The sequence below is a fragment of the Chroicocephalus ridibundus genome, chromosome 3 (assembly GCF_963924245.1).
Source record: "Chroicocephalus ridibundus chromosome 3, bChrRid1.1, whole genome shotgun sequence".
Lineage (NCBI taxonomy): Eukaryota > Metazoa > Chordata > Aves > Charadriiformes > Laridae > Chroicocephalus > Chroicocephalus ridibundus.
The window spans coordinates 99,934,185-99,958,201 of NC_086286.1; the positions used below are offsets into that span (position 1 = coordinate 99,934,185).

The 24,017-nt window shown below is 41.6% G+C and overlaps 3 protein-coding genes across 3 annotated transcripts; all 3 read right to left on the reverse strand.

Annotated features, from left to right (window-relative positions):
* Nucleotides 1-4,234: 4,234 nt before the first annotated feature.
* On the reverse strand, nucleotides 4,235-10,726 carry PTP4A1 (protein tyrosine phosphatase 4A1). Its single transcript, XM_063330273.1, has 5 exons — nucleotides 10,588-10,726; nucleotides 9,020-9,112; nucleotides 8,530-8,660; nucleotides 6,978-7,052; nucleotides 4,235-5,844 (listed from the first exon to the last, which is right to left on the reverse strand). Exons 1-5 carry the CDS (start codon nucleotides 10,690-10,692, stop codon nucleotides 5,727-5,729), a joined length of 522 nt encoding a protein of 173 aa, XP_063186343.1. The 5' UTR covers nucleotides 10,693-10,726; the 3' UTR covers nucleotides 4,235-5,726.
* Nucleotides 10,727-10,999: 273 nt separating this feature from the next.
* On the reverse strand, nucleotides 11,000-19,332 carry LOC134513476 (uncharacterized). The gene is made up of 2 exons (XM_063330274.1): nucleotides 19,199-19,332; nucleotides 11,000-11,139 (listed from the first exon to the last, which is right to left on the reverse strand). The coding sequence occupies exons 1-2, from the start codon at nucleotides 19,235-19,237 to the stop codon at nucleotides 11,044-11,046; spliced, it is 135 nt and encodes a 44-aa protein (XP_063186344.1). The 5' UTR covers nucleotides 19,238-19,332; the 3' UTR covers nucleotides 11,000-11,043.
* Nucleotides 19,333-19,469: 137 nt separating this feature from the next.
* On the reverse strand, nucleotides 19,470-20,132 carry LOC134513755 (basic proline-rich protein-like). The gene has a single exon (XM_063330918.1). It carries the CDS (start codon nucleotides 20,130-20,132, stop codon nucleotides 19,470-19,472), a length of 663 nt encoding a protein of 220 aa, XP_063186988.1.
* Nucleotides 20,133-24,017: the final 3,885 nt, after the last annotated feature.

The window sequence follows — 24,017 nt, forward strand, 5'->3', positions numbered from 1 at the left end:
GCAGCTGACACGCTGGAGGGAAGGGATGCCATCCAGAAGGACCTTGACGGGCTGGAGAGGTGGGCCCATGCCAACCTCATGAAGTTCAACAAGACCAAGTGCAAGGTCCTCCATCTGGGTCACGGCCATCCCAAGCACCGATATAGGCTGGGCAGTAACTGGCTTGAGAGCAGCCCTGAAGAAAAGGACTTGGGTGTGCTGGTAGGCGAGAGGCTCAACACGAGTCATCAGTGTGCACTAGCAGCCCAGAAAGCCAATCGTATCCTGGGCTGCATCAGGAGAAGCCTGGCCAGCAGGTTGAGGGAAGTGATTCTCCCCCTCTACTCCACTCTCGTGAGACCCCACCTGGAGTACTGCGTCCAATTCTGGAGCCCCTACTACAAGAGAGATATGGATGTGCTGGAACGTGTCCAGAGAAGGGCCACAAGGATGATCAGAGGGCTGGAGCATCTCTCCTATGAGGACAGACTGAGAGAGTTGGGGTTGTTCAGTCTGGAGAAAAGAAGGCTCTGAGGAGATCTTGTAGTGGCCTACCAGTATCTTAAGGGGGCCTGCAAGAAAGCTGGTGAGGGACTGGAAGTCTTTAAGGCCAGGCTGGATGGGGCTTTGAGCAACCTGATCTACTGGGAGGTGTCCCTGCCCATGGCAGGGGGGTTGGAACTAGATGGTCTTTAAGGTCCCTTCCAACCCTAACAATTCTATGATTCTATAAAGTATTGTTGTGTCAAAATTTACATGAAGGATAAGGATCTGCTACTGCTAACTCCACCAGTAAAGTGGAATTAGGACTCCAGCCCAATAGAAAATACCCCTTCCATATACTTATTTAGGTTTTGTTACACTGACCCAGGTTACGCGTAGTTGAGGCTGAGTATCTTCTACTATTTGGGTATTTCTACACTGAGCATTCCCATGTATCTACACACTGTGGTACCTGGTTTTCTTCAGCTGTGCTTCGAAAGAGTTCTCATTTGAATCAGAAATTGAAGCAGGCAACCTGATCTTTTGGCACTGTCCTTATCGTTTCTTGTCAGACCACTATTTAACCACTATTAGCTCACAAAGATGTTTTCCACTGATAAGTAACTTGTGTTGTTATTGAGATAATTAATTATCAATGCACCGAGGACAGAACGCAGTAGAACAATATCTATCAAAATTAACAGCATTCATACAGGTGATCATTAAGAGGAAAATAATGCCTAATAACTAGGCTTGCTGTGGTTACCTGCAGCATAAATCCATACCAATAAAAATCAAATCAGGTTGTAATTGTCAATGTTTATTACACATTAAGAGCAGGGTACATTGAGAGAAATACCCAATACTTTACCTGATACTTTGAACTATTGTTCTAAGTTAGGTGAGATTTATTTAATCTATCTGTAGATATCAACATTGCAAACTGAATTTGCTGCCCCATGCTCCTTTTACAGACTATGCTCTCACCTTTAGAGAGCTCTTAAACTAGTCTATTTTAGGTATCTTAGCACATTAGTTGCTTGAGAAGTACAAAAAGGGACTTTTTGTAGAGGGAAGAGTAAAGAGAAGCCTCTACTCACACGTAGAAGTCTGTATTTGTTCAGATGAATCCCTCCCAGCTATTAAGAAAGCCCACCAAATTTCAGCCTTTTATGATTTGAAATAATCTTGCGAATTACAACTATTCTTTCTGTTACAGTGGTGATAACCTCAGTAGGGATTACATAAATATGTAGAAAAAGATAATGTTGTTCCAAATAGATTACTAAGATTTCCAGTCTGACAACCTCCCCCATACTTAAAAAGATACTTGTTTAACGATACAGCAAAATCCCAACAAATCTAAAATATTGCTTTGAATACTACCTCTCAGCAACTATTTAAATTATGTTGCACATTTAAAAAAAAAGCATTGATAAACCAGCGTTATTAATGCTGCGCAGTCAGAAGCTTAAAAATAATACAGGTAAGGTCATCTATGAGACCTCAGTCTGGCCCTCTCAAGTACAAATACCCAATTACACAAGATTTTTCCCCCATCTCACTTGCAAGGATGAGCAATGGTCACATGAATGAGCAGCGCTTTACTACTTTTCCTACTGCCAAGGAAGAACTTAAGTCTAACCTAGAATTTGTACTCAATACAGAATTACATTTTCCTGCAGTTTCTTCTGCAATAACACAGATTACTTCAGAAATTACTGCTTATCTCCACAACTGCCCTCCTTATGTGAGGACTGGAATGAATGGACTTTTACGCATGGAGAACTGAAGACCAGGGAGATTAACAATCAGAAGTATTAACTAGTTTGGAGTACTCGGTCTGAAACGCTTCAAGACTGTTCAGAAATACGTAGTACTACATAATTTCATACATATTTAAATACAGTTTTTACAGACTTCAGTGGAAACTGGCTGTTCAGCACGTGAGAGAATCAGAGGCAAGAGATCACATTTAACTTCATACCTGATTTTGGATATCCAGTTACAGAATATCTTGTCTGTCTTTCCTCAGCATTACTTACCGACTACATGACAGGACAATATAGAGAACCCATCGGTCTTCCACTGCCATAACTGCAAGATCATGCTCTCCCTCTCCCCCTATTTCCCATTTTTAATTTCTGCTACGTGCTAAGGAATCCTATAAATGCTATCACCATTTACAAGCCATACTCACCCAAGCCATGAGGTCCACAGCACAAAACATAGTCTCGTAGTAGACAAGAATGTGCCATCATGTAATTAAGTACTGCCACAACATAACTCTTGAAGAAGGGGCAAAGCAGTTATAGTCATTCTAAGCACCTAAAATCGGATGTTACAGTAGAGCCTGTCTTCCATGTGAGGCTTTAGCCTCTAGCGAAGAAACAGTAATTCCATTCAAGCTTTTCTTCCCTTTTATTTGTAAATTCATATAAATCACATAGAAATTTAAACTTACTTTATGTACTTCCATCTGCTATCTTATCTTTACATTTTGAGTATGGTCAACATCTTAGTCCCTAAAACCTACCATTGTTAGACATGGATCCCTAAGAAACAGAAAACGTCTCTTCCTCTTTTGTGTAAATGTAGAAACAGCTCAGAAGTTGACTGGGCCTTTGCGTTTAACAGACACACACTTACTATGCACAAGTTTTTACTCTTTAGAAATCTGTTTACTAAAATGGACTAAAGCCAAGCCCAGCCTCAAGTTTAAAGAGTTCAAAGGACCAATTTCCCATCACTAACATGTTAGAGCTCGTGACCTAAACGCAGCCCTCCTTACCTGTGTAAATCCTATGGAGATACAGCAAAATCTGATGTACATACAGAAACTGCACTAATAATTTTAAAAAAGTAGAAAATTCACAGGCATTTTACTGGTAGTTGTTTTACAGATTCCGCCTAGTTCCCCGAGGGACTAAATTAATACTTTTAACTTGGATACTAATCTACGTTAAACCAGTATTTACATCAACCTGCTATACTGCCAAGTTACAGGCTTTTTGTAAGTTTTGTCTTTGCAATTGTTCCTAAAGTCTAGCCCATCTTGACAACAGAAACATTGATGACTTTGGATGTCATCCCAAAAGAAAAGCCCTTGTTTTCTCAGCCAAATGAAGGTGTATTCCTTTAATCAAAATACCCCCTGAATCAAGTTTTAACTTCCAAAAGAAAGCTGAACTAATTAAAGAGTTTATTTTACTTTACAGACTAAGCTAAATGATACAGCTTCAGATTTTTAAATCATACAGAATTGCAAAGTGCTCTTTATAATGAGACTATACTTTTCCAAAAGCAATCCTTCAGAAGTTTCATTGAAGCTCATGTCGTACATAGCATCCCACCTCCCCGTTCAGAAAGGCAAGATGTGTTTTAACCATAGCTGAATTTTAAGCAGACATGGGGCCAAGCTTATGATCACCAGTAAGAACAGCACTTCAGCTGGCTACTAAGAGCATCTTCCAGTTCTCATCATGAAGTTTGGTCACCGCTCTGGAAACTCAAACACAGGTCTTAACTCACATAAATTTTGGGATATCTTCTGTTTGGACATCGCTTCAGCCTGGACAATGAAGCACGGTATCATACTATTTTGTAATTAAATTCTAATGCTGCTGATCCAAGTGTTCTCCAAGCTTTACAGATGCATATACTCTTCTGCATTTACTGCAAAGACAGTTTCAAGAACACTAAGCAAGCTCCCCGAAGCACTGGGGAAGGGAAGTCACAAGTAAGCTACATAAAGAAATACCGTACTTTCTACTATTAATTTTTGTCCACATTTATTTATGAGTAAAACAAACAGGAAACATTACAGCAAAGGGGACATTCAGGCCCGGATTTAAAAAAGAAAACAGATGCCTGGATAGATTCTGAATTTAGGCACCTCAAGATTGCTGACAAAGTACACAAAAATAAGTGAAAGTCATGAGCGTTTCAGCAAACTTCGTAAGTGCATTTCAGTATTTATTTAGATGTTTAAGCTCTCGCACTAGATTTTACAAGCTGGTGAACACTGGCAAAATTATTTCTCCCACAGAACTATAACCACACATTCCCAAGACAGTATAAATATATGGTTGAACTAACATTAATACACATCACCATTTTATCAATTACATAATAAAACAAATTATCAAGTATCCAAATATTAAGTTACGCAGCTTGAAAGGCATACAAAATATTACAGAGGTCTGCCCAAGTCATAGCAGAAACTCAAGGAGGAAAAACAAAAGAAAAAAAAAAAAATCACACTTTCAACAAAGCAATCGTTGGTAAACAACTTTCAATAGGTACAGTAAAAGAAACTACAAGATTTTTTCAGAAATTTTCTGATTAAGAATTTTTAGCTACAATAACAAAGCATTTCTACGTTTTAAAAAAATATTTACTAAAGTAAAGGGCATATCCTATACTTCCTGCACAAGACAAAGGCAACATTTTACTAGAAATATTAAATAGCCCCTCCCAACCTTTTCAGGCCCTCTGTTAAGTTGCACATGAAGTGCCAACATTAATTTTACTGTAAGGCTTTTTGTCTGGAGACATTAAAGACTTGTGTGCTTCTGTACAATTTAAAATATTTTCTACATGAGTAACCAGAGTAATGATTTGTAAAATGGAGAGGTTCAGATAACAGAAAGTACAGACACTGGGGTAAAAAGTTGCTGTAATTCATAGTATTAAAAAGACAAACTGTGCAAATCCTGATAATTCTAGTGCGATTGTGGGAGACAAAACATACAGTGAGCAGGCAAGACTACCTTAGAGGCCATATTCTTCAATATTGAAATGACTGTAGAAAAAAAAGATAGTAAGGTCCAGATACGCTGGTAATTCTCACATCATCAGAACTATGTTCATTTATAAGGAAAACCAAGTAGCTGATATGCTGGGTATTTTGGCACCTAATCTCTCTACAGATTGATTTATTTTAGTACCCCAATTTTTAGTAGTTGAAACTAGGTGGGTAAGACTCAATGGCATGATTAAAGGATATTTAAATTGGTAATAAACGAACAAGGAGACACCTCAGAAACAGGGTACAGCAAAAACATTTACTGGGTCTCCAAACAGATGGATATTTATCTAAACATAGAAGTTGCATTTCTACTAAGCCTTTAGCCTATTAAATACTCCTAAGGAAGCTTCCTTTACTACTAAAACAAATATCAGACTGATGTCTTTGGCATGCAGTCTGCTTAATTCTGGTTTCCATCCTTTATTCCCAAAGAAGTACTATAGGCTGTTGAGCTTTACTGAATACAACAATTATTTCGGTGACCATTGGAGTCCTTAAAGCGCAGACGCATCTTGGGGCGGTATTTCTCCAAGTACAGAAGTTGCTTGCTGTTAAAAGCTCCACGTCGCTTCCTAGATGAAGGAAACAGGATTTTAAACAGAACATTAATCTGCTGCCCCGTGAAATAATATCATCAACCAGGGAAAAATATTTTTAGGTCACTTAAAAACCCCCCACCATTAAGTCAAGACTGTAACCAAAATAAGGATAATTAAAATTTAAGTGCCAAGAAAGAGGGTGGTAGCTTCCTTTCACAAATACATCATTGGACCACGTGCTCAAAGGAGTACATAGCATTTTAGAGTGTGTTTTAGCCTCTGGTATACACAAGCCAAAGATCTTACATTAAGATCTTTAGAAGAAACTTTGAAGGGAAGCTAAGGAGCAGATGTGAGATATAGCTTCCTTAAAAAAGCTGAAGTTATTGTCTCTTAAAATAATTATGAAGAAAACTACAATATTAAGAAAGTACATAAACATTACAACTCCCCATGATAAGAAATTGAACAGAAATTGAGCTTTCTTGGTTTTCTCAAACCAGAAATGTGTGAAAGAAGGGTACATTTTTGTTGAGTGTTTGGATTATGTACGAGGCTTCTTATTTCTCACTTTATATACACCAGCCTGTTAATATGTACATGCTGAATTTAATTCCTTAAAGGCTTGGCAGTTATACAAGAAATATTCTGGTATTGCTCATATGAACTGCAGCTTCTTTTAAATATAGTTGAAACCTGCAAAATTAAGGCATTGAGACTAAAATTGTTCTCATGCAACTTACATTTATAAAAAAACCCAAGTAAAAACCCCTAGAAAAGGCTAGGAGGAATTGTTTATCACACTTTGATCTAACAGAAAAGAAAGGATCCACAAATGTAGTTAGTTTGTTTTGGTTGCTTTTTTTGTTTTGTTTTTTTTTTTTTTTTAAACTTGCTCAAATAATTACGTAGTCATTCTGGTTTCCACAGGAACAGAAAACACCCATGACACAGGCCAAGTCCTACAACACTGACTATATGCAGTATGCATGTTAGAAAGTTCAGAGGTACTTGATGTTGGTTTGGGGTTTTTTTTGGGTTTTTTTGTTTGATTGGTTGATTTTTTTTTTTTAAGGTAAGAACAGCATTCAGAATTTCCTTTAGTGCCCAAAGATATATCAACATGTTAAATCTTGGGAACAGCTAGATGTTAGTGTCGTACTTACTGTCTTATGAACTGCACTGCATCTTCATATTTCATTCCACATTCTATCAGTGCAAGAGCAACTAAGACTGGAGCTCTGGTAAAAAAAACAAACAAACAAACAAACAAACAAGAAAACCACATCACTTTAGCATTTGCCAACGCATACTTCGAAGAAAGTTTACTTTCCACAGTTCTCTTTTCTGTCCTTCTGTTATCTCATGTTTCTTCCCTGGGGAGGCAACAGAGACAGGCAGAAGGTGTTTCTACATTAACTGAGCCATTATACCATCTGTTTTTGAGCTACCCATCCTCATTAAGAAAGGGGTTTAAATTAACTCTGGTCAACTTTAGCATTGTTCATCTGACTTTAGGCCTACGAGAGGAGGGCAGGAATAAAATACAAGTAATCTTTACCCATTTGCTTCAAAGTCAATTGATTCTGGGCAACAGTTGCGTACGGGCTTCTATTCCCACAAACAAGCACCCTTAGAAGCAGTCAGGACCCCAAAGCAGAAATCAGAAGAGGGGTCAGGTTCGATAAGAACCGACAAGTCCTAAACTAGTGTCACAAGTTTTAGGAACAGATGCAATCCACAGGTTGCTGCACATCTCCAAGAATTTCCTTGCTTGCCACAGTATTCTTCATCTGACAGAATACAGTTTTCAGTTAGGAAAGCTTGACACAAATCAAACTCAAATACATTACCAATTTATGGTTAAAAAAAAATCAAGACAAAACCCCACACCACACAGTAGCAGACTTGTGCATCTAGTAGTAGCAAGCTTAAATGGTTTTGTGTGTTCAGGGATTTAAAAAAAGCCTTCCATGATAAAAAGCTACGATCTTCTTTTCAACTAGTTAATTGCCCAATTTTGAGGAAAACCCAACATATATCCATTTTAAGCAGCTGAAGAGGACTTGTAGTCTAGAACAATAACAGCAAAACCATTATGTTCTCATGAGTGTCAGAATTGTATTTAAGCAGAAGGAACAGGGCTAAGAGGAGAATATTTAGCATTATTCATAAAAACTTTGAGGTTTGGCATTAGAAGAGAGACAGAAACAGAGCTCTGGGACTTTGGAGAACACTTTTCAACCCCCAAATAGGTGATGGATGAAATTTGGTCTCGATGTGCCAGAACACCCCACTTGTTTGTGGCTAATGGTTACACTACCCTTGGTACAAGGAGACTGGTAATACTGCTGAAATGGGGATGAAAAGGAAACTTCTAGGCAAGTCACTAAAATCCATTAAAAAAAAAAAAAAAGGACAACATAGCAAGACAAAAAAGTTACCTATGAGACACTCACCAATATGCTTGGTACAAGAATATACTTGTTTACTTCGTTTGTAATTGGGAGAGCGCTATGATAATAGTTGACTAAAAGGCCTTGAAGTATAATATATACATACAACAGTTTCCTGCTATATGAACTACTTTTAAGTGTGATGTCATTCCAATACTGGTTATTTGACTATTTTACATTTGCCTCAAATAAGCTTTTGTACTAGATCTTAACAAGCCTGACCAGGGATGGCAATTCAATAGATCTTTAAAACTTTACCCACCTTCCAAGACCAGCAACACAGTGTACAGCAATACAACAACCAGGTTCTTCACGAAATTTAACTTTAAGGAGGTTTAGCCAATCATCAACAATCTGGTTGGATGGTGGAGCACCGTCATCAAAGGGCCAATCCTAGAATAGAGCATGACATACATAAATAAATACATAAACATAGAACTCTGTGTGCTGTGTGCATACACAAAAAAATGAGGGGACACAACAGAAAAAATAGCTGACAGCTAAGGGAACCACTCAAGCTTACAGTTTTCTAATAGCATAACTACAGCAATATTACGAATATATTCCTTTCAATCTGTTTTCATTGAGCAAATGATTTTTCTCAAAATAAGATTATTTTTTTTCCCCCTGAAGAGAGGATGTCTGTACAGCTTTTGCCTCCATCAACTGCTGGAACGCGTTAATAAGTTGTCAATTTTATTTTTTTTTTGAGGGGGTGGGCTGGTTTTAAACTCTGGTTTTACACTACTTACCAAAACCTGAATGCCTTCTTTTTCCACCGGAGCAGTGTCATAAGTAGCTTCACACACTCTTACCACTGTGGTAACGCCGTATTTCTTAAGTTCCTAGGGAATAAAAAAAAAAAAAACCCGCTTTAGGAGTAAACTTATTTCACTTACCATTTAATTTTCTCAATAGGTTAGCTTATTAACAGACTCCAAAGTTTTCAGTAAGTAAACTCATCCAAACGTTTGCCACCTCCTGAGGAACACAGAAAGCTGAAATAACTGAAAACCTGTGTGCTAATGTCAGACACTTTTAAGCTCTTCTGCACACATATTTAAAGATTAAGTTTTGTTATGATGGATCAAACTTTTTTTTCTTTTAAAAACAGATCCAGATAAATATTGTCAAAATAAGTAGTCCATTTCCAAAAGATCATTCCTTTTAAAGGAACAGGAAGTTTCCCTGTTTACAAAGCTATATACTTCACTAAAAGCATTACAAGTGAGGTTTAGATCTTCCTGTTCTCTCCCTCTACTTAGAACAACAGGTTTGTAAGACCTCTTACAGTTAAGAATTATGAGAACAGGACAATAAGTTATTCCAGTTCCTGAGTTAGCATAACTAGAGAACAATAAAATTTAACTTTCCATTTTGATATTACCCTTCATTTAAAAAAAAAAAACACAAACCGAAAAAAGCAATCATTCTTCATTCTCCCTGCAACAATCCATCATTCACACTGTCACAGTGATGCTGAAGCAAAGCTTAACCATACTTTATCTAAGAGTATAAAGGCAAGCAAATGTTATCTCACTACATTTATTGTAAATTATTCCACACTGAATGCAAAACAGAGGTATAAAATACCTAAAATCTTGCTAATAAGAGACTACATTACAAACTCAGACCTTACCAGGATGTAACTCTGGAGGAACCCATTGTTAGCACCTGGCTTTACTCAGTAAACAATTTCAGCATGTACCAAAACACTTAAAGTAGCTTCAGCAGGTCTGGATGCAGAGCAAGCCTATTACCACGAGTTTCACCCAAGTAGGCACTCTGACACCCAGAGGATTCCCTTAAAAGCTACACTAGAGCCACGATCTGCTAATACGGAAGGGAGATAGGCAGTGAAAGCATATTGCAATCCATTTATTTGTTCCTAAGGTTCTGATCCACAAAGTGTTGTGAATTATTCTCTTTTTAATCACTATGCAATAAGTGCAAGGAAGTGTTACATCACTTTAGTTAAATCTAAATGCAAGTTTCTACCACTAGCAGATCTTTGTATTGTTCTATACATAACTCTGCCAGATAATTCCTGTTTTCAGACCTAAACAACGTACTTAATGTACTAGACAGCATAATTATTTCTTTGCTTCACTTTCAGAAGTATGTTTTTGTGAAGGACAAAGTATATCTGAACAGATTTGTCTGCAGGTCTTTGAAAAAAGTCAATACACAAACAGTCTCAGTACCTCTTCATATGACTTCCACAGCTGTTATCAACTAGTAAAGAAGGAAATTGTTAATATAGCATGCTATTCAGGCATTTTAAAAAAATACATCAGTGAGAATTCTGTCCTGGCCTTACCTCTATAAATTTGTTTAAGGTTGCATTGGTTGGATTGTGTGTGATTAGGAATCTCATGTTCTTGTAGGTGATTTCCACAGGAGCTGGGCGGTTCATTCGGGCCATATTGATTTAGTTAAACATGCAACAAGATTATGAAAGGATTCAAAAAAAATTTTTAATACAGAAGTGATGTAGAGAAACTGAAGTCTACTTCACTATACTCCACGTGAAATTCTCAGTGCTTGGAAGGATGAAGTCGGGAACAATGGGAAATGAAATGAACCTCCTAACAAGAAGCAGCAATTCTTCAATCCAGTAATACTGAGGCAAAAGAAAGGCAGTGCACTGAGGTTTACCCCATCCAGGTCTGAATTCTGTTGTTAAATGCTCTGCCAATTTCAATTCAATACTTCTTATCCTGGTCAACCACTCTTAAGGGGGCTTCTTGGTGGAGTAGTAATGAATTTCTACAGTTCACTTGTCTGCATAGAGGTCGTGCTGTGCCTGGCAGTAGTCTCCACTGCCCTTCAGAAACTCCATAAATGTGTGACCAAGAACACCACAGAACTGCTGTAAAGAGACGGGGGGGGGGAAACAAAAAAAGCATAATGAGTATAGGTGAAGCAAAGTTATTTTTAAGACACCAAGCATTATAAAATGAAAAAATAAACCCAAGACAACTAAGCAGTTTCACGAGGTTTATTTTTTAATCCAAGAATGAAGTTTGCGTAAGAACCCCGCTACCTTTCTCAGCAAGGATTACTTGAAAATACATAAATTTACTTAATACAAAATTTATATATAGGGTTGTTTCAACACCAAAACCTGAGATATATTAAAATACCAATTCAAATGTGCTACATAGCAACAAAAGACCAGGTTTTAAGAACCCCAGTATTTATATAAAGTACAGCTTTTCCAGGATACCCATAGAACTGTATTTTCCATTCTGAATTCAGAGACATCACAACACACACTGAAGCTACATTGATCTTAAGTAGTCCCATGAAGGCAAGGATGAGATTCCTTGAATAGTCAAGCTTAGCATCAGACAATTTCTAGCGTTTAAACAAAGCTATCAGTTTCTACATAGATGCAGAATCACTTGTCTTAAAGGCTAAAGACTTACTTCACATGTAAGCATCATTAATTCAAATACAGAACAGCCAGTAGAAAAGAATGCGCCTGTCCCAAATAGGAGGCCTTGAAAGCAAAAGCAAAGTCTTTGTGGCCTAACAAAACAACGTGAGCTTTTGAACATATTTTGAGACTTCCAAGGCACACAGATTTCTAACCAAGCAACACTTCACATATTAAAGGCTGAAGACACATGGCAACCTTCATCTGCTTTTAATTGCCTTTTTACACAAATGACTTTATTAATATACCAAGATAGTGGCAATAGTCTAGCTAAAAACATACACAAGGAAGTTTATTGAACAGGTTATTCCTGCCCAGTGGTGTGCTATCTTGCTACGGTTAAATTTACATATAAAACTACTGCAAGATGCACAACCAGGAAGTAGATAGCTGATGAGCTGCTCCGAGTTGCGTATTCGGTTGCTGTGCTAATGAACTAAGAATATATACTTTTATGCACTCTAGAACCTTACACCAGAGGAGTTAGTTTTGCACCCAGCCGCAGTACCAGTGCTGCTGACGATACCTGCCTAGGCAACAGAAGGGAAGAGAAGTTTTGTTTCCCAAAAAGATACGTACAAGCCGAACCAAATGCCCACTACATATACTTAGAGAGAAGCACAATCGAGTGTACAACTATTTAGCAGAAAAAAAATTACTTGTGTTGGCCAGTCAACTTCAAACACTGGAAGGAATCCATGTATTTTTATGCCCAAACAAAATGTTGCCCAAGGCACTTTGGAAATAGATTAGCTGAACATGCAGTGTGTGCTACAGAATTGCTACCACAGGCTTACTTTCTTAAATATGTGATTTTTTTTTTTTATCATCCCCCCACCAACTGGGACACAGTACTATCAGTTCTTTGCCTTCATAAATCTAGTTTCTAGCAAACAGAAGCTGTAACTCCATCATAGCATTGTTCAGGCTTTTTTCAAACTACAAACCAGCTCTATGCATCCATCCACACGTATAATCAGAGCAAGCGTACATGAGAAAATAAGGAAAAGAGACAGTATTTCAGTGCTCTATGTTCAAATCTTCCCATTCAAAGGGCTATGAAAGCAGCAGCCTATGCTGAAAAGGTTCCCAACCTTAAGGAAGCCAATTCAAAAGATTAGGTCCTAAAGATGACTGTACAGTAAGTCCTGATAATAGCCAGTATCTTAATACACTTTACCAAAGGGCAGGAAGAAAAAGCTACATGCAAAGAAGCTGTGGTTGCTAACTGCCATCTAGGATGTAGAGTTAGACCAAGACTCCGCTGCAGGCACTAAACCATACAGCGTAAGACTACAGCGGATCTACCTAACAACTACTAGTATTAAACAGAAGTCACAACAGATCAATACTCTTGACAATTGTTGAGTTTTCTAAGAGGTATAGAATCATAGAATCGTTTGGGTTGGAAGGGGCCCTTAAAGGTCACCTAGTCATCTTTAGCAGTACAGGAGTTCTTACAGTGAACTCCAATTTAAAGAATTGCAACAATGTTTTCTGCTGCACACATGGCTTTGCTCCGTTAATAAAGCCCAAAGAGGCATTTCAGTAACACAGCAGTAGTAATAGACAAGATAAAAATCATTGAGATTGGACTGTAGCAGATGGGTAGAGCTGCATCACATGATGTTGCAAAGGACCTTTAGAAAAAGCAGACCAAAACACCTCCAGCCATCATTTTCATGTTTTCAGACAGCTTCCTGGTAGAAGTTTTGTTTTAAGGATGCACCCTCATCACAGGCATGGCTTGCAAAAAAAAAGACAAACCAAACCCGAAAAAGCCAACCAACAGACCTGATAACAAATATGAGAAAGAAGTTAGCAGAAAGAAACTAACAGGACAATTTCACATGCACTTTGCTGCCGCTCCAGAGATACTACCATCACCATTCCTGTGAAAACTGTAGGATTAAGTTTGCCAGTTACTTGCAAAAAAAACCTATTTCCGTTTTCATTTGTGATAACCTGATGGACTTTGAGAGGTCTAAACATAACAGGCATGAAAAAGGAGTAAGAAGGATCCTCTGAAGTCAAAGGCCAACAGAGTAACACGAACCAGGAGAATTCGGACTCAGAAGAACTCCAAGAGTCATCATCTGACACACCAGCCATGCCCTAGCAGAGAAAGGTAGGTGTGCATTAAAAAGACTCCTAGGACCAGACCTAGAGAACACCTAAAATAGCAACCAAAAAAAAGAACCGAAGATAGCTTATTTAAAGTCACTTTCAATTAGTTTAAGAAGCAGAACAGCAAAAAGGGACAGAACAGCTTTAAGCAGATACAGCTGCACATGGTCTTGTGCCACTTTCCACATGCACTGGCAGATCTCATGTTTATCTCTTCTTAAGGCTGCTAAGAGGAATCATAGTCAGTCCATTCCCCTGGTAGAGGATAAGGGAGTGGAGGCTGTCAGAAAAAGAAATAGAAAAACACGCAAGTGAGCTCGAGGAGATAGAATGGGGTCACCAGGGTAAAGAAAAGATGTTTCAATTGGCAAGATGGAGATTTTTGGGGAGAAAAAAAATGTAGAGCAATTGGAAACAGTTAACATGCCCCATTACTGGGGTAGGTAGGAAGTAATAAGTAATGAGGATTCATCCAGCCTAGAAGGCAGGCTGGCCTCAGTACGCAGCTACGAGTATTCAATATGATAACTCATTGTTGGGGTAAGGAGGAGAGCAGGCAGCAAAGCATTAGTTAAGTAGTAAATCCTACTTTTTCAGTGCAGATTGTTAATCATATCTAGAAACTGGTGTGCACAGTTCAAATTCGTATACAAAGTTGAAGCAAGTACATTACACAATGTTACGTCTGACTTCTGTGTGCAATTAACCCCTACAAATGAGTTCATTTTGTTAACACTGACTTAACAGTTAGCAATGAGACACATCAGCACCTTACTAATTCACACAGCTAAGGACCTAACCAAGCACGTACTTGAGTCTCAGTCTTTGCCTTGGCAACTGCTGCTGCCGCATTACAAAGGAGCAAAGCTCACATTCTCCTTTGATGCGAATGCCATCACTTCTCACCACTGCTAGCCAGAAAGCTCCACGTGCAGACCAACTCCTTAAGGCAGCAACACACTGTACTATCCTAAGACAACTTTGTCAACCTAGTTTAGTTCTGGTCCAGGAGCCAAATGAAAATTAAAGACAAGCAGTACACTGGCATGCTGTTTGTGTTTTAGCATTAAACCAGAGTACAACACTGCACCAGTCTTCACCAAAAAGACCTGGAAGATAAGAAAACAGCTATAAAGAGAGTGTTGTAGTAATTAAGACCACCTCAGGCTTGTGAGGGGGAACTCAAAGGACATGAGCAACTTTTGAGAGGCTTGGAAATACAGCTTTAAAATTGTTATATTGTCTCAGACAGTTAACTACTTAGTAGGTAAACTATCAAAAAAGTCAAGATAGTGTATGAAAGCCCAAGGCTGCTAAGCGAAGCTCAAATGCATAGTATCGTATGCAGAAATTTCAGAATGACATCAGCTCATAATTCATACCATCAGGTTGGGTACTCCAGCATATTCTTTTTAATTTGCATGTGAATTTTCCTTGAGGAAAATTAACCCTGAAGGGTTTTGGAAACAGAAGCAGCTGTTTCTATCAGTAACAGAAAGCCAAACAACATTTAGACCATTAGATCTATCAAAATAAACTTGGAAAACAAATATAACGTTAATGTGCCAGGACAATCTATTAAGATAAGGTATCCTGTCCAATATGGGACAAAGTAATGTTAATCATGATTGTACCATCTACTATCATTTACGCTAGGAGAAGTTAGAGAATAGTTTATTCAAGCAAGAAGACATCTTGAAAAGAAAACCTTTAATTTATGCCCTTCTTTGGGACAGGAAGCTAAAGTATTTGTCTTCACTGACACGTAGATTCATGTCTATTTTAATTCTGGGTTTGAAACAAGCAGTTGTGTGGGGCAAAAACTGCTTATGAAAGTAATCTATTAAATCGTTACTGGTATGTGGAAAGCAGAGAGGTGTAAGGTTATCCCATGCCGCTGACATTCCTGTTCACAACTCAGTAGCATCTTGAGAAGCATGCAAACAAAAGCCCTTGTTTACACTGTTACGTGACACTTTGGTCTCCTTTCAGAAGATGTGCAAGATGGTTCACAGTTGCTCAATCCACCTGCCTCTAGACCAGAAACATTTAAACTCAGAACCAAATGTGGTATCACATTCTCTGAAGTCAAGACCTGCCACACACTCGCCTAGTGAAACCACAGGATCAAAACTAGAAAGCTAAAATAAATTACATTTCTTCACAATTTGAGAACACCTGCAAGTAAGTTCGTTGTTCTAACTTGCTACCTGACAAAAATGCTTCTGAAGGACAGAGGCACAAATACCCCCGACTTTCTCTTACTACTCAAGGCCTAAGTAGCAACTGCTAAGGCAGACAAGGAGGAGCGGGAGGGTAAGGGGTACAAACTGCAGAGCCATCACGCAAAGCAGAGGCACACTTTCATTACGTATTGTTAACAAGATGCACCTCATATCAACTGGGCACACGAATGCCAGTATTATGATATCCACAGTGATAACACCACCCATTTTGGGCCAGAGAAAGTGACCCACGGCCTAAGAAAATGTGCTCATGTATCACAGATGGGAGATTCCAAACGTTTCTCATAAGTTTGCTGCAACATGCTCTATGAAGGAAGGATGTTTCTTGTGCTTCAAGTATGCAGTTTAGGGGGAAGAAAAAATTATCTCAAAACTTCCTGTACAACAAGTCAATGCAACTTCCAGAGATGATGAAACTGAGGCCATGTGACTGTCTTCCTACTTCTGCTTGAACCATGAAAAAAACAAAACAAAACCCATGCAAAGAAGCCTTAACAGATATTGGGGAAAATACAACATCAGAGAAACCATTCCATCCATTTGTCTAATGCATCCTCTTGAGTTTCTGAAAGCAAGGAGCCTCAAATTGACGTAACGCTGTCACTTCAATAGCAAACTACGTAAATCCTGTTACCTTACTCAAAAGTTATTCCATTACGTTTTAAGCAATAACGTGAGAAATTTAGCATACACATGCAAAGACAGTTATTACTTTATTTTATTGAGTCTAGTAAGGTACAAGTGCCAAACAAGAAGCTGCGCCTGTGAAGAAAGCTGTAAGGAATTATAGACTTACATTTAACACAGAAGCACCTTTTGCATTCATCTGATAGAGCGAGTTTTAATTTTTTAAATAAGATGACAATCTGCTAGTAGTTTAGAATTCAGTAATACCCTGATCTGGGCATTCTGGTTAATCTTTAAGAGAAGAAGTGATCACTTACAGTCAGCCTACACGCTGGGATAGAGCCAACATTCTTACGTGGCATGTATTCTGTCAGAACAGGAAGGTTTCACAAGATAGAAGTTATTAGATAAGGCTAAATTCTATTTATTTACTGCCTTACTGACACATTTAGTTTCGGTAAGACAATGACATCCTTCTCCCTAAGCTCCTGCTGTATCTGTCACTCATTTTCCTTCCTCATTCGCATGTTTCCTCCCATGGCTGTGCAATTTTTGTATTGCTTTTTCCACGTTTTCCCCCTGACACAATTCTGTTCCTGCAAGACAATTTGAAAACCCTTTGCTGCTCCATCAATGGAATAATAAGAGCTGACATTTAAGTGCCAGCTTCAGGTTTTTTGATTTGATGGTTTTATGAGATTACAAGGAGACGGGGCTCATACTTCTGAGTCACTGCTTTGGAAAAGCTCTGCAGATGCAGGTAGACATATTGGAAAGTTGTCTCCAGCAGCAATAAGAAACACCAGAATCACAGGACCCTCATGCCCTTTTTTCAGCTCATAATATTTGCAACACGCGTAGCTGGCTACCAGACAGTAACCAAGACCTGCGCATAACTGCTACTAATTCTGCTTCTATTACCAAAAATTACTTAATTTTGGTAACGCTTTGTTTCTTGCTTCCCTGCTTTTGGGGGTCGTACTACCACCAGCAAGCCTTGCATTGTTTATGCTTAAATACACACTTGTGCTCTGTGGGCACAGATGTGAGGCAGCACAGACACTGAGATTACCAGGGGAGTTAAAAAATAATAACAATAAATAAGCAAGTGTATGAGGAAAGCAAAAACTTCTGATGCTGAGCTGTGATCCACCTCCAGAAGGAAATGCCTTCCTTGAAAAGCCAGATGGCAAGCTCTTAAAAGCAAGTTCGGTCAAAATTTAGGTATTTAACTGGATTTGTGAGGTTCTGAGGGACAACAGCAGACTGCTACAGAAGCACCCACTTCAACGTGGACTTAGATGACTCCTCTGCGGCCTTCCCTCTCCTTCCCCCGCGCCGGGGAGCCATCTCGCAGCCCAGCCGGCACAAGGCCGGTTCCGCACGGCGTCCCGGCAAACCCCACCTCCGCTGCACAGAGCTCATTTGGGAAAGGACTCACGTCCCTCGCTCCCCGCCCCAGACAAAGAAGCCGCCGCTCGGCCGCTTTCGCCCTCACCCCGGCGGCGGCCGCGCACGTGGGGCCGCGGCGGATGAAGGAGGGGGGGCGAGCTGCGGCCGCGCCAGCTCGCCCAACCCAGCCCGCCAGCGCCGCGGCCCGGCCGCGCTCCCCGCCGCGCCACCTGGACGGCGGGCGCCCACGGGCATGCCCCGGCTTGCCCGGAAAGCCCCGGGCTCCCACCGCCGCTTCAGACGCGGGGCGCCGGGCCCCCCGGCCTGTCTCTCCCCGGCGAGGAGACGCTGCCCCGGCCGTGACACCGCCCCGCGGCCCGGGCCGTCGCCCCGGCTGCGGCGGTCACGGGTTCGCATCACGCTTCGATCAGGCTCCCGACACGGAGCCATCTTGTCCCCCGGAGCCGCCGCCCGGCCCCGGCCTCCCTCTCCCGGCAGGGGGCTCCCAGACCCCGCCACCTCCGCGCCGCCGGCCTGACGCGGCCCAGGGGCGCGGGGAGCCCTAGCTGCAGGGGCGCTGCCCTTCCCGGCGGCCGCCCCGGCCGGCAGACGCCGCCAGACAGACATCAGCGGGGGGAGGCCGGGCCGGCGGGCGGGGCCGGCAGCAGCCAGGCGCACAAAGCGGCTTTGTGCCCGGGGCCGGGCGGCTGGGGAGTCGCGGAGATGTCGCTCCCTCCTCCTCTCCCGGCAGAGCAGGAGGGGGACCGGCAGGAAGAGAGGGGCGGCGGGGGCGGCAGGAAGGCCGAGCCGCCCCGCAACCAGGCTGGCTCGGTTCTCCTGCGGCCCGCCCGAGAGGAGCCGCAGCCCAGCGCTACGAGAAGCCGCCCGGAGCCGGCGTGGCCTGGGCGATAGAACAAAGAGACAACATGGAGGAGACGCGGGGGGGGCGTGGGGGGGGGGGGAAAGGAAGGCGGGGTAGGAGAGGCACGGGAGCCGGGCACAGGCGGGCAGCCGGCCGGGCGTAGGGCGAGGGTCTGGGGGAGGCAGTCGGGCCGGGGCGGGGAGGGGTCGCGGTCGGTCAGTCGATCGGCACTCACAGGAATATGGTTACTCATTGAAGACTGTAGCCTGATCATACAGCCGGGGTGCGGGCGCCACCGCCGGGGGCAGGAGGAGCAGAACCAGGAGGAGGCGGAGGCGCTGGAGGCCGCGGAGCTGCCGGCGGGGGTTCGGCGGCGGAGCGGGGATGGACCATACAGCTGCGGCAGCGGGCGGCTCTGCGGGCTGGCGCGGAGCGGACGCGGCTGCACCAGGAGAGACACTCGGGCGCCGCCTCCCGCACAAGCGCCCCCAGAGCCCGCCCCTCGCTCACCATACGTCAGCGACGAGCGTCGCGCCCGCCCAATCGGAGGCGCCGCTCGCGCGTCCGGGGCGGGAGTGAGGCGGCCGTTGGGGGGGAGGGGGCGTGGCGGCGGCAGGGCCGGGCGGAGGCGGGAGGGAGGCGAGAGGCGGAGGCAGCCGGCGAGAACCGGTTCGTGAATGAAGCGGGTGGCGGCGGAGCCGGGGAGGGGCGCGGCGCGGCGGGGGCAGAGCGGGACGCGCGGGGATCGCCTCCGGGGGCCGGGCTGGGCCCGCCCTGCGCGGGAGTCCCACCCCCCGCCTTCCCCAACCCCTGCCGGGGCTTCGCCGGGAAGCGCCTGACGCAGCCTCTGGTTCCCCTGAGGCAGCGGGTTCGAGACTCTTCCCCCGCGCCGCCCCCCTCCGGTGCCGCTGCAGCCCTCCCGCTTTCTCCCCGGGGTGAGGGGGAAGGCGGCGAGGGCAGGGTGTGGGGGGGGTGAGGTGGGAGAGCCGGTCCCTGTGAGGGCAGGTGGAGGCAGGGTGGCGGGTCGCGGTCTTCCGCGGAGGGCGAGGCTGAACGGCGGTGGGATAGCGGCGGCCCCGCAAGGCTTGTCGTCCCTGAGTCCCTTCACTGCCCGGCTGCGAAACCTCTTTTTTTGAGAGTTTAATGCGAGCTGGAAGCTGTCGGCGCATTTTATCCGCAGATTATTCTGGGTTTTTCGAGTTAAAAGTGATGATTTCTGGTTTTACAGATGGGGAGATCCAGTAGGCCAGAAGCGGTGTGTGAACCAATATGGACTCTCCCAGCCTTGTCCTGTCTCTCTCCGGCGCCCAGGAAGCGCTGTCTCCCGAGGCACGAGCGTTCCTGGAAGGCCGACATCTCCCGGGTGAGCCCCGGCGGTGGGAGACACCCGTGGTGTCACTGCCCTGCGTGGCAGGCGTGGGAGTCGGTCCCCAGCCGGACACCGCCAGCCCGGAAGAACGCCTTAATGTGGGTCAGCGCTGGCTTTATGAAATGACAGGCTATTTTTAGCTTCAGTTAGCCTGGTACCGTTCTCGTTACGTCTAACAAGTTAAGCCTTTCTTCTGCATGCTACGTTATTGTTACTATGCAGACTTACAAGAGCATGCAGAACTTGGTTTTGGTCTAAGAAATGAACAACTCGGTTCAAATTTTTAGTACAGAGGCATGGCTGTTTTCTTGTGATTTTCCCCAAATTTTCTATTTTTGTTTAACCTGCAGAAACCATGGTTTGTACAGGGGAAGTTTTTGTGGTAACCAACACGTGAGAGAGGGATGTGCTCCTCAGAACATGTCTGTATGACCTCTCACTCTGCCTGGCTTCAGGTGGGCATAAGCTATTTTCTGACCAGCAGCCGTGGCGCTGCTAGGATAATATACTCAGCTTTTCTGGGCTATAAATACACCTGGGCTGTATTTATTTACATTTGCATTTTGTATTTACTGACTGACGCAGAGCACACATCTGGTGAACTTGCAGCTGTTTCAACTTCTGCATGTATAACTTCTTGAAAATGTGCTCAGAACCCTGTAAAATAAGACAAATGACCCCAAGGGTAATGGCTGCTTTTAATATTGTTTATTGGTGGTGGTTACAATGTTACAAAGGTTTTGGGGAAAAAAGATCAAAAATCGACACAGCTTCTCTCATTGGTAAAGCTTGAGGAATTTGCTCTGGATAGAGTTCTGAGTCAGATTAAACAGCTCTTTACCTGCTTTAATCCATGCTGGTGTTTTGTTGTTGGTTTTTTTTCCTCCAACAGTGAAAGCTTTTGTTTACAGTTTCATTGCGCATTAAACTGATCAGGTTTTTAGGATCAAATTGCTTTCTGCTGTAACATCCTTTTAATACTGTCTTACAGTAGTTTACACTGGAAATAAGAGCTGCCAGTGGTTACTTTGAAATTATATATCCTAAGAAGAAAGGATTTAGTTCAGAAAGCTTTTAGTCTAAAAACATGTGGGGTTTGGTGTTGGTTTGGTTTTTTTTTTTGAGGAAAGAATGCGTCATTTTAAATATTTAATATTCTTTATTATTATGATTGTCCCTGTCTGGACCCCCTAAGTTGTGACTAATTATGTCATACTATTTGGCACTTAAGATGCAGTTGCTGTGTTTTATGCTCTGAGATGACAAGATACTTGGAGTGTGAGAGAAAAGTAGACTACAATAAAGTAGTTAATATAGTTCATAAAGTATTTCATATAACATAGAACAGAGTCAAAGATACTTATAGGAGAGGTAGACAAATGGATAGTTACAAGGTGCCAACTAGTGAACTGATGAAACAAAGTGGGTTGAGGAGGCAGAAAGTAACAGAAAGAAACAAGACTCATGAAGAACTTTAAAGATAAGAAAAAATAAATACTTGTGAAGAGAAATCTGTGGGGTGAATTCAGAAGAGACCAATATTATCAGTTTGAGAAGCAAAGATGTGATCATCACCATTGTTGTGGTATTAGGAAGATTAATACAACTTTTAGGATAAGAGGCTGTAATAGGACAAAACTTAAATATATTTTTGAAGCAGTGTGAGTCAAAAATAAAACTTGGGCATAGTCTGAATGTCCAGCCCTTACCTAGTTGGCTATTATCAATATTTTTTGGAAGTTTTAATAGGAAGTTTTGCATTAAACCAGACAATTAGAAGAATATAAAAGTTTCAAAAATCAAAATGATACGTTATACCTTATGATTACTTTCTTTTATTTTATAAAACCTGCTCTTTGTAGTCTCTGATAATTTGTTTTTACCTGTGTTACCTTATTCTCTTCAGTACAACAGTGAAAAAAAATCCCTATTCACTTTCTTTATGTAAAAGTGTATATACGCTTTGTTAGACATTTTTGTCAAGAAGGGGAATCCTAATATAAGTAGGAAGCAATTTTTCACTTCTGATCACCTTTGTCAACCTTCCTGTACTTACAAAAAATCCATTATATTATTTTTTAACCAGAGGACCAGAACAGGAAGTAGTCTTCAACATGCAGTCACACGGTGTCCATGCATCACTTTGAAGTGGTTTGTATGAATTTCTTGCTGGTACATGGGTTCTGGTTTGAGAATGCTCCTTCTGTGGAATTCATGAAAGTTAAACTTTAAAATACTACTCTTATGTTTGAAGTATGTGTCTTTATGTACCAACTAATATAAATATTACTCAAAGTATAAATAAAAATACTGATGCTTAGTGTGCTTGTCTTTTGCAGACACTTAACTTCCTTAGACCCTCTAGACAGAAGTCAGTTGTCCCTGACCTTTATGTGGGTCTTCTGTATCATAACTTGAGGGAAAAAAAACCCCAAACAATTGTATACACGAAAAAATACCGGGATCTGAATTTGTTCAAGTATCGGTTGGATGTAGTTTCACTGTAGTTTCACTGTGTTTGTCTGAATTAATCCTATTTTAAATTTGAATGGAATTGGGGATTTTATATAGATATTTGTGTCGTGTCCGTTACTAGTCTATTTGTATGGAATTAACTCACGGACTTAAGGGTTTGCTGGTTAGATCTTTGATTTGCTGATACTAACTGTAGCTTTTTGTGGGGAAATTTCTGAAGGCTGTGTTTATGCTTATGTCATGCCAGTGTTTAAAAAGGTGAAGTGAGTTGACTGTGACTGGGTTAGACTGTTGTCTAATAGAAAACTTATACGTGACTAAGCTGATTAAAACAAAAAAGAATTAAAGGATAAGAATATAATTAATGCAAATCAATGTAGTTCTAGGGTAAATAGCTATTGTAAAGAAAGCTGATTTAATGCTTTGATAAGATTACAAGTTGGGCATAAAAGTAACTGCATAGCTGTAACGCTAAATGTTCATGTTTTCAAACAGTTTTATCAAAGGAGTGTAATCAAATATCACTGAGAAAAACAAGTGCGACTGATGCAAAGACTGATGAATAGCAAGTAACAATGATGTCAACGTAGTTCTGCAGAGTAATCTAGATTGTTTAGTAACTTGTGTTCACTCAAAAATGTGTTTTAGTATGGACACATACAAAGTCATACAGCTAGAACCAGGAGCACAAGCAAAATTTATTATTTCTTAAGAATGCTTCTGTTCCACGTAGAAGAGTCCAGGGATTATAATGGACAAGTAAGTCAATATGAACTCCCAGGGCAGTGCTGTGGTAACAGTAAAAATGATCTTTATGTGATCCTTAGATATCTAACATGAAATTGTGAGAAGGAGTAGAGGGATTTTTATTTTTAAATAGCATCAATACTAACTATTGAAATACCATGTGCAGTTCTGTTGACCATAGACCTTTCAAGTTACCTTATTTTCTCATATTAAAAAAACCCTAATGTGTCTGGAGCCTGTAGGTAGCGATTTTCACATGCCCTATTCTTCCTTTACAGTTAGGCTCCTACTCTAGCCCTTTTTCGTCTCCCACTTCAGTTCTCTAGCATCTCTCAGATTCTGCGATCTTCTGGTTTTCTGGTGAACAGGGTAATGGAGTGGAAGAGACTGCAGAATAGTGTCAATTGTTTATGTAAAATTTGTGTTTGAGATGTGGTAGGTCCACAGCCGTCTCTTAAAAGAG

Coding starts and splice junctions, on each gene's coding strand:
- LOC134513476 (XM_063330274.1), bottom strand. CDS start 19,237: ATGATCAGGCTACAGTCTTCAATGAGTAACCATATTCCT. Junction 11,140..19,198: donor CAATGAGTAACCATATTCCT/GTGAGTGCCGAT, acceptor GTCTCTTTACAG/CAGTTCTGTGGTGTTCTTGG.
- PTP4A1 (XM_063330273.1), bottom strand. CDS start 10,692: ATGGCCCGAATGAACCGCCCAGCTCCTGTGGAAATCACCTACAAGAAC. Junction 9,113..10,587: donor CCTTAAACAAATTTATAGAG/GTAAGGCCAGGA, acceptor TTTATTCCCTAG/GAACTTAAGAAATACGGCGT. Junction 7,053..8,529: donor TGTGTTGCTGGTCTTGGAAG/GTGGGTAAAGTT, acceptor TTTTTTTACCAG/AGCTCCAGTCTTAGTTGCTC.
- LOC134513755 (XM_063330918.1), bottom strand. CDS start 20,132: ATGCGCCGACAGCTTCCAGCTCGCATTAAACTCTCAAAAAAAGAGGTT.